The sequence below is a fragment of the Gossypium hirsutum genome, chromosome D13 (assembly GCF_007990345.1).
Source record: "Gossypium hirsutum isolate 1008001.06 chromosome D13, Gossypium_hirsutum_v2.1, whole genome shotgun sequence".
NCBI lineage: Eukaryota > Viridiplantae > Streptophyta > Magnoliopsida > Malvales > Malvaceae > Gossypium > Gossypium hirsutum.
In genome coordinates, this window is record NC_053449.1 from 323348 (window position 1) to 339678 (window position 16331).

General features: G+C 33.9%; 2 protein-coding genes across 9 annotated transcripts; both read right to left on the reverse strand.

Annotated features, from left to right (window-relative positions):
• Positions 1-1456: 1456 nt before the first annotated feature.
• On the reverse strand, positions 1457-14756 carry LOC107935537 (membrane-bound O-acyltransferase gup1). Of its 7 annotated transcripts, XR_005923375.1 has the most exons (22): positions 11442-11746; positions 9522-9736; positions 9359-9420; positions 9083-9264; positions 8939-8987; positions 8742-8845; positions 8558-8625; positions 7824-7894; positions 7098-7157; positions 6894-7007; positions 5968-6092; positions 5839-5890; positions 5193-5255; positions 4894-5003; positions 4712-4804; positions 4544-4625; positions 4044-4121; positions 3079-3153; positions 2875-2950; positions 2744-2793; positions 2141-2231; positions 1457-1996 (listed from the first exon to the last, which is right to left on the reverse strand). XR_005923375.1 is itself a non-coding variant. In XM_041109820.1 (21 exons), the coding sequence occupies exons 2-20, from the start codon at positions 9652-9654 to the stop codon at positions 2190-2192; spliced, it is 1611 nt and encodes a 536-aa protein (XP_040965754.1). In that variant the 5' UTR covers positions 9655-9736; positions 14671-14756; the 3' UTR covers positions 1457-1996; positions 2141-2189. The 7 variants fall into 7 exon arrangements, 6 of the variants coding, with proteins under 6 accessions (XP_040965754.1, XP_040965753.1, XP_016723643.1 ...); XM_041109820.1 differs by lacking the exons at positions 3079-3153; positions 11442-11746 and adding an exon at positions 14671-14756 and having other exon boundaries at positions 8558-8622; XM_041109819.1 differs by lacking the exon at positions 3079-3153 and having other exon boundaries at positions 1457-1938; positions 8558-8622; positions 11442-11744.
• On the reverse strand, positions 12044-14811 carry LOC107935536 (histone-lysine N-methyltransferase, H3 lysine-9 specific SUVH1). Of its 2 annotated transcripts, none has more exons than XM_016868150.2 (2): positions 14671-14811; positions 12044-14493 (listed from the first exon to the last, which is right to left on the reverse strand). In XM_016868150.2, the coding sequence occupies exon 2, from the start codon at positions 14298-14300 to the stop codon at positions 12297-12299; it is 2004 nt and encodes a 667-aa protein (XP_016723639.2). In that variant the 5' UTR covers positions 14301-14493; positions 14671-14811; the 3' UTR covers positions 12044-12296. The 2 variants fall into 2 exon arrangements, with proteins under 2 accessions (XP_016723639.2, XP_040965752.1); XM_041109818.1 differs by having other exon boundaries at positions 12044-14293; positions 14671-14772.
• Positions 14812-16331: the final 1520 nt, after the last annotated feature.

Genomic DNA, 16331 nt, shown 5'->3' on the forward strand with positions numbered 1-16331 from the left:
ACAAGCATATTCGTTGAACTTAAACGAATAAATACGTGCACAAACATATACTTTTTAAATAAACGAGCACAAACAAACTTAAAAATAAATAAATGAAGAACAAAATTCCAAGTTGGATTGAAGTATGGCCCACCTGTCATTCTCAAAACCTTTTTACTGCCTTGTTGCTCAGATATATGAGTAGGGTTAGACAGAAAAGGAAATACGTAGGATTCAAGTCTATTACCCTAAAGAGACAATGGACACAGCAAATTCCATCCATGTACGAGGCCCATGCTTTAAGATATTTTAGCTCCACTCTCACCCAGGTGGAAGTCAAAAAAATTTATTTTAAAGGGAAAGTAAAATTAAGTTTTATATTTTTAAGATAATAAAAATATAATTTTATTATTTTAATAGTTTATATTTTTATCATTTTACATTTTATAAAGTTTTAAAAAAATTTCCATGCCCTCACGGGGGAGTTCTCATGCTATAAAATTGTTCGGTTATATAGACTGATAGTATGGAATATCCTTACATTAAAAATAGTATGTTTTAACATTTTTTTAAATATATTATATCTATTAATAAAATATGAAATTATCATTATCAAAACAATAACTATACAAATGTAAAAGATGCATTAATATTTTAGAATATAAATTTAAAAATAATTATATATTATTTAGTAACGTTTAGACCACATGTCATTCAATAGTTCTACAAAAATATAATATTTAATTTAATTTAAAATATTTTTATTAATTTATTAAACTAACAAACAAATTTGTTTAGCTTATTTCTCTCTCCATTTCTTTCTAAATCTCTACCCACCTTTTTCTAGCTAAACCCAGAATTAGAAATAACATTGTTCAATTTTTGTTTGGATAAAGAAAAAGGAGGCTAAAAGCCAAAAGGAAAATTCTAATCCACTGCAGGTCTTAAAGGAACCCAAGCATCTACTTGCACAGTTGCAATATGCCTAAAATTGCAGCAGCAGCAGCAGCAGCAGCAGCAGGTCTGATTCAATGGTAGTTTGGTTAGACGATCAACCGCGGTCCTCTCCGTGCATATATATACACGTATGAACATTGCACCATCCAATCAGTTTTTGATAGCTCTGTGGCGCTGTTCTTACCCACAGAATTCCATCTTATAGTTTTATTTTCTATAAAATTCACTATAATTTTTGTAACTCTACAGGAAGTCCACAGCATCCCATCCATTTAATCTCTTTCCCATTTTGCTTGCTTTTGTTGGTACATTTTTTATTATAATTTTTAGTTTTATGGGTATTCTGGGAATGATATTTGGGAGGCTATTCCGTCCAATAGCATTCCTATGAACCAAATACTTGATTTTCATTCACTCACTTCAATTTTACTTATTCAGACATTAAAATTACTCAATTCCATACCACATGATACCATGCTCATCAATCATCTGCACTTTTAAATCATTAACTTCACTAATATAGAAAACACAAATTTTCATATAGTATAGAAAGAAAAATCACACATGTGCTCTACTACATTACTTGTTCACACTAACATCATACAAAAACGTCACTTTCATCTAAAATCCAATGGTACAATACCCTATTGCAAGACTTTAAACATATATGAATGCCAAATACCTTACAGCTCTATCATCTTAAACATGGATGTTGCTTGAGTTGTTCTAAGTGCCAACTACTTAAAACCGTTTGGCTTATTGGCCATTGCAAATCCAAGAATAGGATGGACGCTTTACATAAATGTAAAAGATCCCACTTTCATTTAATTGCCTATGATAACTGAAATTAGAAGTAAATGAAGGGCAGTGTCAACTACCTGAAAATTGATGCTTACTGCTAGGTAGTCTCATTGCACCATTCCAAGGATGATTGTTGTTTTTGTAAAATAGACTCTTGCTGAAACTGTTATTGTCACATTACAGTTCAAGCAGCAGAGCAGCCTGCAGGGTATCAGTGTGCAGAAGTATCATTTGGCCTTTCATACAAAAGTTTTTGATCCTGAGACAGTATACAAAAGTTTTACACCATAGATAGCTCAAATGAGCAAAATTATATGTAGCATGAATCTCTATCATAATCTCCAGCAATTTCTTCCCAGTATGAATGAACATTATGGATATAGTATAGTATTGTGATGCTTACCAGATCAAGGCACCAAATATGGATGCATCATGCACACCAGAAAAGAACTTCATTGCATACTTTGCTTGGCATCACTTATATGAAACATAAGCTGCATGTAAAGGTTTTTTTTAGGTAAAAATTAGTGCTAGCCAGACAGGCATCAAGAAAATAATTAATCCTTCGTTTGGCAGGGAGGATGGAGAAAGATTGAGGACAAAATTTTTTAAACTAATAGCAGGGGCGGATAGGGGGGAGGAGGAAAATTTCAATTCCAGCCTCCCCCCTATAAATGATCGAATTATAAATTAATATAGGGGAAAATTACACTTTGGCCCCCCAAAAAATGAAAAAAGAAATTCTATTTACTCCTTTTAAACATTATAAAATCATAAATTAATACATGATAAAATCGATATTTGACATATTAAAAATTTATAATTCAAATTTGAACCCCCCCTCCAAAAAAAAAAAATCTAGATTCGCCTGACTAATAGTTAAGATAAAACTTGTTCTATTTTGTCCTTCAACCTTTGGATTATCTTTTTTTTTTTTCCCCTTTCCTTTCTCCTCTGTCCTCCCTACCAGATGCAGTGTAAAGTAAAGGTGTCTTATGCCGTTTACCTTAGTTCCCACATAAAATGTCAGCAGCATAAAACCAAAGACATTAAGTCCTGAAAAAAAGGGTAAAGCATTAATCAGACAGCTACAAGGTATATGAGACGCATAAAACAGGGTGAAAGGTATTCCGTTACCTTCTTTGCTTAGGAACTGAGAAATCAACCAACTAAAGCCTGACGGACCAATAACATAGCCAACAAGGTTAGCAACCTGCACCAAGAAAAGCTTGGTAAAGTGCAGATGCAAAGACTATTTCCCATGGGAAGCAGATACTTTGTTCTAAACTGCAGTTGCAAAAAGACATCTATTTCATTAAAAGTTTTGCTTGCATTCCGTACAACAAGGTTCCATCTGGTTGGCGCTTTTATCATTTACATTGTGTTTGGAAGCGAGTAAGAAGAAATTGCTTTTGGCTGCAAAAGCAAAATATGTTTTTTAAAAGGATCATATATGGAATATTTATTTATTTTTAGATGAGAAAATGCACAATTTCATGTTATATAGACTAATTATGTAATAATTGTGCTACAGTTCAATTATTTTTCCATTGAAAATCAAACTATAATAGAGTTCTTTATCTTTAGCATCCGCTTCAAAGGAATTTTAAAACAGCATAAAGTAAAGAAAATGACAAGTAGATAGGAAAAACATAAACCATATGGAACCTTAATAACAGGCATAAAAAACATTAAATAATCCAACAAACTCATGATCATCAATTTGACAGGTAAAATTTTCAAAATAGGCTTGTCTTTGCTGGTAAACATCCCTTAATAAAAAAAACTCCCACGAAAATTCATTGATTCAGCTCTTTAGCAAAAGATGCATTGAAGAGAAGGCTAGCAACTATAATAAATTCTAGGCTTAAGATCACAATTTAGCCCCTAAACTATACCTTTTTCCCACTTTGGTATTTAAACTCTTTTTTGTCCCATTTTATATTACCTGAACTATCATTTTCGTCCCATTTTACCCCAAAAATTACTAGTGTCCAATAAGAGTATGCCATGTGTCACATTCTTATCGGCAACTTTTTTTATTTTGGGGTAAACTAAAACAAAAATGATAGTTTAGGTATCAAAGTGGGACAAAAAAAGTTTTAAGTACCATGTGGGAAAATAGGTATTGTTCAGGGGCTAAATAATGACTTGAGCCTAAATTCTATAACTAAAAAAAAACTCCATGACCATAAAACAGTAGAACACAACACAATATCAGATGTAGATAAAATGCTTGCATGAAAAAATCTGGAGTCTATAAGAAGTTGCAATATTAGGTTTTTCATGCACACACTAAGACTGACCATGAGACATGTGATTGTGATGGTACCACCAGCTGCTCTAAGTTCGCGAAAAATAAATCCGTCCAAAGCACCCTTGGCCTGAGAAAAAGAAAAAGAAAAAAGAAACACGACAAATTGAACTAAGAAAATCATGAAGCTTGTTAAAGAAGAAAATTTTCATTGCCTTATTTTATAACAGCACTCCTCAAATATAGGGCTGTCATCTCAATGCCTAATTTGATTTAGGATCTAGATAAAGCAATTGAGCCATATTTTAAATACATTTCAAGTCCTCGTTATGTAAGCCACTATAACTGAAAACTCACAAGATCAGTCATTTATGCTTTATACAACCTCTTTTTTACTTGCATGCATGATGAGAGGCCAGCAGTTCACAACAAAAGACTATTTCCCAGACAAAGATGTCAGCTGGATCAAGGTGCCTTAAGGCTAACTAACAAGGTTCAAAAAGTCATAAAAAACATGTAAAATTAATAATTGATAGAGAACATTGACTTAACCTGGAATGCATTTGTTGCTGACTTCACCAACAATTCAGGAACAAAGAATAAACATGTGAGCCATGCCCATGAAAGAAGTTTCCTATGACCGAAGGCAATCAGCATTTACATAAGGAATAGGCTACTCGTTAAGAACAAAGCAAAGAACAACCCAATAGCTTGTCATACCATTCTAAATCATGCCATACAGCAACAAATGTGAATATAACCCATATGTTGAGTAGCTTTCTTTGAGATCCGCCAAGAGGAATATACATGTACCTAAAAAATTATACCATATTGTAAGTCAGCATGCAAAACATAAAAATGCAGAAAAGTGAGCAGTAGAGAAAGTGTCGACAAATGAAAACCTCACAATCCACTTGTTGAAGGATGCATGCCAACTTTTCCAAAAACTTTCCAAGTCATGACAATTATTGACACACTTTGGCATGTTTTCAGGGGCCTCAATTCCAGCTATCTACAATTATAACAGTGTAAATGAATTTGTTAATATGGGTCAAAATACCATGCTATAATCTTGGCACAAATTATTACAAAAGGAGTTATGTGAACCAAGGATTAAACCATCTAAGAAGGAACTAAACAAGGTAGCATATAAAGGGAGAAAAAAGTACCAATCAGACCATCATCCTTAGAGTGAACATACCAGGGAACAAAACCGAAAAAAGCGCCAGATAAGGAAAAACTTTAACCACATGAAATTTATGACCTGTAACAATATAATGAATAGCATTAGACTTAATTTTAATAATTTATGCATTTAAAATTGAAAATCTTGTGGAATATACAAACTTTTGTTTTTAACAATTTAGGAATGGTGTTAGCTAGCTCCACTAATATCTTTGTTTTAACTATACATCACTTCTCAATATTGGTTAAAAAAAGAAAATATTTCCTTAAACATTGGGTGCTTGAGGATCAATGAACAGTCAAGATATTAACCACCCTCAATGAGCCCTTTCCATCAGGACCGGTTCAAAAATGGTACCAATTATACAAGAACAAAAAGATAATTTGGATTTTCTTTATTTCCTTTCTTTGAAAAGCAAACAAATGATCTCGATGGAAAATACTTCCCAGACCAATTTCTTTTTCACTCATATTTACACAGATACCATCCAATTTTTAGACAGTCACTTCTCTTCTGTCCTAGGGAAAATGGAAACTGTATCTCTTTTCACATATTACACTAAATCTAAGGCTCTGCCATTTCCTTAAATTGTAAATATGTAACACGTCATATTTTAAGGAATTCTAAAACAGATTCAAATAACTAAATATTAACTCCTTACCCCATATCCAATGATGAATATGTCCATAGGAGATAACATTTTCCATGAAGCACTGGTCATTGCAAAAAGAAAATTTTAGCTTACAGTAGGCTCTAAAAGTTTCTGTAAACTAAAGTGTAAGCAACTCACCTAGTAGCAAAGGCATTAAAATAAAACAGATGAGTCATTAGTTCCATGAGACACAGACCAAATACCCAGCGTAACCCATACCAAATCACCTCTTTGATTGAGTAATGATTTTGTGGCACATCTAGCTGCAAAACATCATAACAAGAAAACCTAATGAAACTACACCACATATCACAGATCAGTATGTTTTACTAGAAATATACAGTCTTAGAATACACATACATAAGCAACATAATTTGAGACAGAGAGTGAGAGGTACAGTAAATGTTTGGGAAAAATAGATTTGACAGATGGGATTTGGTTCATTATAATGTTACGAGGATGGTTAAGAAGAACACTTTGAATTCCCTTCTTTAGTTTAGGTATGTCAATTTCCAATTCCACCTAAGTAGAGACTAATGAATCCATGAATTTGAAATAATCGTGAAGGTTGTGTTTTTCTGAATTGTATAACACAATTTACAATATGTATGAAATAGAAATCCTCTATTTCAAATCCAAGTTCCCAAATACAACTGAGAATTTAAAGTAGTAAATTTGGGTAGATCAGACACATCATATGGAAAAAATTTCAAGTTTCTATTTCTGACTTGAGGGATGAGGGTGCATGAGTTCAATAGCTCATGCACAAGTGCAGGAATAGCTAAATGGTTTCTACTTTCACATTCAACCTTCAAGGATTCATCCAATTAAATCCTTTATTTAGTAATAGCCCAGAGTATATAACTATATTGTTTCTCCAGTTTGTTTATTAAATAACTTGCATTTCCATCAAAAAAATGGTAAAACAGCAGACTGTGGTTTCACTTCAACTATAGAAGGTATCTAATTTCTAACGACACTCTCATCATTCATGAGCAAGGGTGATTCTGTGTATGAAGAGAAGGAGAAGAAGAAGCAATATTATTCATCATGAAGTGACAAACCTGGGAGGCAAATGAATTAAAACTTATGATTGGCCCTGCAATGTAAAGCGGTGCAAACACCAGATAACTGAGGTATGTTGTAAAGGAATAATCATTGATATGGGCATTTCTCTCCTGCACAGGACATGCATTTTATGAGAAAATGAAGTAATACTTTCAGGCAATAGTAACAAGAGTAGGGATCCAATCTAGTTAGCAAGTAACCTGTAGAATTTGATAACAGTTTTTTCCTGATTTACAAACATGGCATCTTTGGATATGCTTCTGCAATTACAGAAACAGAAAATATCTGAAAACCTTATATTCAAGTCAGACAAGATATACAGATTTTCTGTGTAAATATAAACTCTCAAGCAAACATGCAAAGTGTAAACCTAGAAATCAGAAAAGTTTCTAAGGGAAAAGGAAACATAGAGAGTTCTTTCAATGGATAGATCCACAATGCAGGATATCTTAAAATTCTTGGCAAAGTTGTTCTTCAAGAAAGTACTATGTGAAGGTCGGGAACACTGTTTACACTCTTGAAACCAGAGTTTGAAGATTCACCTAATGGCAAATGAAAGAGACAAGTGTGATGCTAAACTTAATTGGAAAGACTGCAACCAGTTTAAAGGATGCACAAGAAATGCAGAAAGGAAGCAAAGAAAAACTAATGTCCTCGTACAAGACTAACAAGTTCTGAAGGTGAAACTACAATTCCTAGACAACTTAAAATGTGATTCTCCACTGTCTAGCAACTTTGTCCATTAGCCTAACAGATACGATAACACACCTCATAGTCAAATTCATATTAATTAGAAGAAACCAAGGAATCATGCATAACGTGGACATAAGAGGACAATTACAATGATAATCTGAACTAGAAAAAGGAAGCCACAGCAAAAGAAGGGGGAGGGGGGAAGAGGGAGAAAAATAAATAGCAGAAACTACCTCTTGATCAAAACGAGATTCTTGATGTGCCCAATGGTAATCATAGCCAAAACTTATCATGCGCAAAACAACTTCCAAATAAAAAGACAAAAAAAATAATTATAAAACCTTCCATAAGATGTGTGTGAACTGATAAATACTAGCCAAAGAGTTGAAAGTTAATGAACGAATATCATTCTTTCATTAAAGAAGATAGAACTTAGAGAAACCCAAACAATTTTGTAATAAACAGTCTTTTTTATTCAGAATTCTCAGTATTAGAATCAGGATAGAGACAATAAGTACATTGCTTTATACACATATATTCTCAAGTTGGCCTTTGTTTGTAAATCTACAAGCTGCAGTAAGAGAGATTCATTTTAAGTAAATGTCCTCCTTGTTCAACTTTTAAATATCAAAGCTACTTTATGAGGCCTTAAATTGTAGTGAATGCTCGACAGAAATAAAAAGTAATTCATGACATTATATAATGAATTTATGATCACCTAAAGAACCTGTTCAGTTCAACCAAAGAGCAATAACAGCATGCAAGATGGACCATTCCAGGCACAAGTGCTTACTAACTTATGGTTTATCTATACACCATTCACTACAAAACTATTTCTCTTCTGCTATTGGATACCAATGTTGGTTTGTATACCAATGTTCTATCATTTGATTTGTACATTAGCTTAGAAGGTTTTCGTTTGCTACTGAATTGTAACATAAATAAGACCAGAAATGCAAGGACATACCTAAGTTAAAGCAAATGTGCCATCTAAATGTGCCTCGAAAATTGTCCAAATACTCCCAGTATTCCCTGCTTGCAACCAAAATTTATAAAAAGGCAATTACACTAAGCAAGATTAGCATACCATATACATATATGTTATATATCATTCCCTACTAAGTAAACATCTTGCAGCTTAGACTACTCACCCAAATATAGAGAATGAGTATCCTTGATAAATACGGTTGCAAAAAAGAAAACCTAGGTTGAAAATCCAAAGTAGAAACGTGAAGTACTTTGCACGTGCAAATATCTGCAGAAACAGAAATCTAGTAATGGTATTAAAAAAACAAGCTAGAATGTAGCGAACAGTTCATAAGAAATGAAAGAGTGGAAGGAATTAAACCTTTACTAGGAGAAAGTTTGATGAAGCAATTAAAAAGATAAAAAGGATGCTGTGAAAACAATGGGGACAAGGTGAACATAAGCCACCAAAGCAAGAAAAGAAGACAAGTGGTTTAAGTAGCAAACTTGAAAAGCTAAAACTAACCAAGCTCCGTGAAGATAAGAAATGTAAATGAGAGAAAGGAAAAGCCAAAAAAAGGACATCCCTCTGGCTCTCAAATGGAATAATTTCCTGAAGATATTAGCAAGCAAGGTAAATATTCCAAAAACAAGGCTAAGAATGGGTAAGTTTGTTCGGAAATTTCTCCATTGGTCATCAGAAGCATCCTACATTTAATAGAAATACAGGAGAAATTAGGGCAAACCAGGAACTGAATATTTATTAAAACAAGTAGTGAAAAACTTATATAAGATTCCGTACATTGAGGCGAGGAGGAGAGAAAAGCCATCCGATACGCAAGCCACGGAGTTTGGAGAAATGATCTGCAGCAAATAAGCAATTGAATTTACAAAATATAGCACTCCAGTGTATGAAAAAAGACCCAAAAGAAAATTGAGAAAGAAAGAAGAAAGACAACAAGTACCCCGAGAAAGGTGAAGAGAGCGGTGGATGCAAAAGATGTAGAAGCCAATTACATAAAGTATTAGAAGAAGCAGCTCAACTTTGTTTTGCTTCTGCTTGAATTTACTCTTACTATTATTTTTGCTCGTATTCATATTCCTAGTCACCCAAGAATAAGATTTTTCTCTTCTCCAATGAACCAAAAGATAAAGAAAGTAAAACCCTTGTTTGGTTCACCTGTAATAATTTGAGAAAAAGAACGTTAGATTCAAAAATCTTTGGGGAAAAAAACCCTAAATTTATTGATTGGCCAACCCGAATCCATCGGGAGAAAAAACCCAATCATGGCATCCACTCAAATTGATCTAACAAAAAAAATCCCCCAAAGTGTGAAACCTCTTTCCCTCAATTCCTAAGAACCCTAGATCCCTTAACAGAAATCCCAATTTGAAAACCTAAACACTGTCAAATCCCTTTGCAACCAAAGCATTTGATTGCCTAAAGTTTCAAAGCTCAATTTAGAATGAACTGGCATAAGAAGGATTTATTTGTAAGAGGGAATCAGGAAATAGGATGGTTATTGTTTAAATGGAAAAGGTTTAAAAACACAATAATTGAACTCGTATGTATTTTAAAGCATCTGAAAATATAGATAACCAGAAACTTGCATAGGGTAAGCTTTTGCTAGAATACACATTCAATTTTTTAATGGCAAGAGAACTTAGTGTACCTTCAAACAACCACCAAAGCATCCAACCTCATAATGTTCAAAATTATGAGATATTTATAGCTCCTTAATATCTTTGATCGAATGAGTAAACTCACATGTATATCATAGCTACTTCTAACTAAAGTGTATGTTCCATTTGCACCTTTCACTTCTTGACTTACAATAACCATCAAGAAAAAAAAGAGATTCATCAAATCAATAGAAATCAACAATACATATCATACCATAGAAAAACCAAATTTTATCAGATAACAATTAGCCTAACCAAAGTTCCTGATGATTCTCAAAAGAGAGAACAATGAAAATAATTAGTGGGGAAAGACCGTTACATTCCATTCCAAATTCTAGTAATGTTAACTAAAACAACATAATAAAGCTGGCTGAAATTCTCTATGACTATGACCAAATAAAGCTCTCAAATACAAATAAGTGCACCAATGAAACAATTAAAGTTACAAATTTATTATCACATAGGCTTAATAAACATAAAACATCAAAACTGCTCCAATCCAATGAAAAAAATAAATACATGAATGCAATTAAATCTCTCATTTTAATGCTTGTATTTCATAAAACTAAAGCAATCCCTATACTCTTTAACCAAATTTATATCTAAAAAAAGACTATCTGCATCATCAATCCAATAAGCATTAGCAAACCCGCAGTTTTTCTTAATGTGAAATCGAAACAAAAAAGTTCAATTAAAAAAAGAAGAATAAGAGGCAAGATATTTAGGACAGACAGAAGCTCATGAAAATAAAGAATTATCCAAAAACCCCCCATCGATCTGAAGCCAATTTACCCACATATCAACAACGACAAAAGAATTATCATCCTTAAAAAAAAAAAAGAAACAAAATCTATCAATCATTTAAAACTTAGCATTGCAATTGTCCAAATCCCTCTGAATGGATTTCTTCACGTAACCCACATATACTATCAGCTTGAAGTAGCCACAAAATTCCTTCCATAAAAGTATATAGGGAATCAACCCTAAACCCAATAATACCCACCAGTCAAACGTCAACACTACGAACCCACAAATAAAATTACTAACCTATAAAACTTCCAATCTAAAACCCTAAATTAAATTTTCATGATAAGAGCCAAGTAACCCTAAAATAGACATGCTAAGTGCATTCACATTCAATTTTTTTTTCAACAAAAAATATAAAAATGACATTAAAAAACAAAAGAGGAAACGATCCTTACCTTAAGAAACTTAATTGATCAATAACTTCGGTACGAAAAAACCGGTGGTTAATCGGAGTTGGGAGTGAGAGGATTTTTATATTTGGAAAGAATGGGGAAGAGGGTTGGGAACAAGTGAGTTAGGGTTAACGAGAGAAGGGGGAAAAAGAAAGAGATCGAAGCTCGAAATACAAGCAGTAAGGGAAATAGAAGGGAATGGGAGAGCTTTGGATTGTGATCATGCCAGAGAGAGATGGATGTTTGGAAACAGAAACAACTTTGAAATTATTCTCCTTTCGGTTTTCTAACCGGATCAATGATTCATCCTATCAAATATTATTGAAATTTTATTAAAAAAATTTTAACAATTATTTAAAAAAATTATAAAATCCCGAATTTTTTACCAAATTCAATTAGTTTATATTGATTCACAAGTCAATTGATTCTCGATAAAGTTAAACTCTTTGCATTTTGGATTCCATTGAAAATTAATCCCATAAATAATTTTGGAGAAAAACATAAGTTAAAATTCATCATAAGTCCTTATACTCTTTGTAAATTTAAAATTTAGTTATTATATTTTTATTTTTAAAAATATAGTCCTACATTTTAGATATTCAAAATTTAAATCCAACTGCTAATACACTATTGTGAAATTGTGAAACAAGAAAACAAAGTGAACCTGACACCAAAACCTAACTTCCTACAAACCAGAGAACAACAACAGCAACAAAACATCATCATGCTTGGTTCACATATGTTGTCAGTTCTGAGCTACAAAAACTAGAGATGAAAAAGCATATAGAATTACATGATTAGATATTCAAAAACCCAAAAAGTCTTTGCTTGTCTACATAATACAGCTTTTTTGTAACCTCAATAAAAGTAACCTCTGCATTTCGGCGATCCACATAAGCACTTCTTTTTTCCGTGCTCCATGTTGTTACTTTCGGTCTCATCCGACCGTGGAATACCGTAATCGTATGTCAACTCGGTCATTGGAGGAATGTGTTTCTTAGCAAAGAAAGCAATATGGAGAAAAGCTTCATTGTTATGTTCATACATGATCGGTTGCCAAAAAACATTCGGGGAGCAACTATGATTCATAAATCGAGCTATGTTTCCACTGTTCTTCGAACTTATGATTAGAGGAGACGGAATATCGAACTTTTCACTAGTGTCAGATCTTTCCTCTGCTGACTCAGTTTCATGATTCCATTTGAAGGATTCATACACTCGATTCGTATCGAAAACGTAATCATTGTTTTCACCATCGTCCCCGTCTGCTTTTTCCTTAATTTTTTCAATAACTTCACCTGCGTATTCACAAATAAACGTACCTGCACGAATAGGGTCCCATGACCGTAGACCCCAACCCTTGTCTCGTGTCTTAAAAACTTCAAAGTGAACTTTAAAACCAGTTTGTAAAACCCGGTTTTTGCAGTTACGAAAACAAGGGCATGAGGAACCACATTCAAATATCATAGGCATTCGACAAGCTAGAATCCCAGTGGTAATGTAAGGGAAATCGCCTCCGTTTTTTTGAATACAGGAACAGTTTGAATTTCCTGCTTGACATGCATCACGGCAATTGCATCCGTATGAAGGTTGTACTAATTTGAACGATTTTGGATATTTAACAGTCGAGACATATGTGAAATAAGCAGGTCCCTTTTCATCATCGACCTCATTTACAAGTGAAACAGGTATGCTTTCAGCACCTGAAGTGAGGTCTGGAAGAATAAGTCCATCTCTTGAAGACGGATCTTCTTTCCATTTCCGAATGGATTTCCATGTCGAAAATGCACCCGTTTGCCCGGGAAGCCTTACTAATTTATACTTGAACATGTTACAACCCGTTTTCCCTTTCTCCATCCACGACTCTTGGACCTTGTAAAGCCCGTCGTATACATAAACCTTAGAAGTTTGGTGAGTAGCATCCTTGAAACCCCGAATAACTCTTACTTCATTGGCTCGGTGCAAGCTCCTTTCCAAAGCAATATTGCCCCTCACAAGCTTCTGATCAGATGCTTCTTTATCGGCACTAGCATTCCCACCTTGACCGGTGTATACCAAAACATCAGGATCTTCAGCATTGTCTTCATACCCTCCAGACGAAACAATGCTTATAGCCACTCGCTCTCCCTCAATATCAGCCTTCATAGGCATGAAGTCAATTCCAGCCATGGATTGAGAATGCAACCCGATTAAAATCAACTCCATTCGGAAGAAGAAAATGTCACCGATTTCAACACCAGGAACAGCCCCAATTCGCTTCTTTCCATTAGTCCGTACCCCTTTCGTGAACATAATGTTGCCAGCTTTTAAGTTAGCGCGCTTGAAAATATCAGAATGTGATTCCTTTGCATCTTCCATTTGGCTAAGCTTTCTCCTAAGTGCTTCGAATCTCATAAGCACATTTTCAACAAGTTCCCGGTTACCATCATCTTTTTCAGCTGCACTGATTCCAGGTTTAAAATTAGTAAGTGCAGCCAGTGCAAGCTCCGAATCGTTGCTTCTCTTCACTTTCTTTTTGACGAAACTCGGGCCAACAGATTTGCGTTTATTACTGCTTTGCACATTTTCACCATTAGAAGCTGGTGGTGGTTCGGCTCTAAACGAACGAATCGGCATAGCAGTTGAATTGAAGAGATTTTGGTTAAGACCAGGCGTCAACGGTGATCCTTGTGGTCCACTAAATGGAAAAAACGGTGAAAACCCAGTCGGGAAAGGACCATTAGGAGGTGCACATACAAAAGGCGGACCATTCGGTGCCTCCGGGAATACCGGAAGCAAAGAACGTAGTGGTTTTACATCCAAAACTTTAGATTTATCAAATGAATTCGGCGGTACACTCTTTCCGGCTACCCCTCCTTCCATACAAACAAAAAACAAGCCTTTTTAACCTCCTTAAACTTGTTTACCCACAAAACCAAGCTCTTATATGAACCAAAATTACATGAAAATTAGGCCTTTGAACCCCCCGAAAAATTTCCCCTTTTTTCTTCAAAACTAGCAAATACCCACTTCAGCTTTTATCCATCTTTACTTGTTTATGCACAAAAATAATGCCCTAAATGAAACCAAATTATACAATAATCAAACTTTTAGTGAAAAAATTAAAAAAGTAAAATTCATTTATTTATTTTTCTCTAAAACACAAATATAGAAACAAAGAGATCTAGGGTTTACAGTCTGAAAGAAACTAAAATGTTGGAAAGAAAGGCAAAAGAAAAGTAAGATGATTTACCTGTCGGAAGGCAGAAAACCACGGAGAGATGGACCGGTTCGTTGAACGAATATTTTTTTTTCTTTGTAGTTTTTTTTTTTGGCCAGATCTAAAAATACTGGCTTTTGGCTTTCAATTTTAGGAAATAATTTTTTTTTAAAAAAAGAGTAAATTACTGTAGACGCTTTCTTTTTTGCTATTGCCAGCGCCCCACTCATGGTCTCTTTGCCAGCCTGGCATTTTGGACTAGGGTAATTTGTTAAAATAGCAACTTTTATTTCTCTCAAATTATATTTTAATTACTCATATTTGAAATGTTACGTTTTAATCATTTACGTTACCGTATTGTAACATTTTAGTCACTGAGCCGTTAATTGTCTTTAACGGTGTAATGACAAGATGATGTGACACATTAAATTATCATTTCAAACAAAAATTTTAGGTTAAATTTTATAATTGATCCCTATATTTTTACTTTTAACAAATGAAAAATATAGAAAAACTACGTTAAAAAAATAGAGAAGGGAGTTAGAGGTGCTCATGGGCTGGGCCGGGCCGGTTTCGATCCGGGCCCGGAAAAAATTTCGGCTCGGCCCGAAACATGGGCCTAGAATTTTGCCCAAGCCCGGCCCGAGAAAAAATTCATAAGCCCGGGCCCGGCCCGGCCCGGCCCGTTTTTTAAATAAATACCAAAAAATTTATTTTAAAAATTAAAAAAAAATAAAAAATTTATTTTAAAAATATTTTAAAATTAAAAAAAATTAAAAGTATTTTAAAAATATTTTAAAATTAAAAAAATTTAAAAAAAGTATTTTAAAAGTATTTTAAAATTTAAAAAATAAATAAAAAATAAAAAAATTTATTGTATTCGGGCCGGGCCGGCCCGGGCCCAGGCCAAAAAAGTGGTGCCTGAGGCCTGGCCCGTTTTTTAATCAGGCCTCGTTTTTTTGCCCAAGCTCATATTTCAGGCCTATATTTTTACCCAAACCCTCCCATATTTCAGGCGGGCCGTCGGGCCGGGCCAGGCCGCCCGGCCAATGAGCACCTCTAGAAGGGAGGAGAACATAAGGAGAAGTAAAAGAGAATGGAAAATAAAGAAAAAAATGAAAGTTAAAAGAACGTGAAAGGAAAATTTTAAATTACTTAAAGCAAAAAAATATACAAACAGATTGTATAAATTAATCTAAAATTTTTATTTGAAATGATTATTTAACGTGCCATGTCAGCTTATTGTTACACCATTAACGACAATTAACAGTTTAATGACTAAAATATGAATTAATATGTAAATAGGAAAATTTTAAAAATTTTACCATAAGGAAAATGTTCTTTAAATCAATTTGGTGGCCGAACAGGTAAAATCACTAGTTTGTCAGTCTAATCAATTCGATTAAAATTTTAAAAGAATCTTAAAGAAAATAATAAATAAAAAATGGACATGCATTTGTTTAAGGTCAAAGGGCCCTGTCGATCTCCGCAAAAATGGACACGCATTTGTTTCATGAAGGTTAAGACCTCGATGCTGCGAAAGTTCCTTAGAGGATGTTTTGGACGCATTTCCAGGGGAAGTTTCAATTTTCAAAGTTGGTAGGGTGGTTTCGGGTGAAGGCCGTACCAACTCATACGTGCTAGCTAGAGTGAGTAAAATTCCAACAAACAAATTGGTGTACTCCAAAGAATTT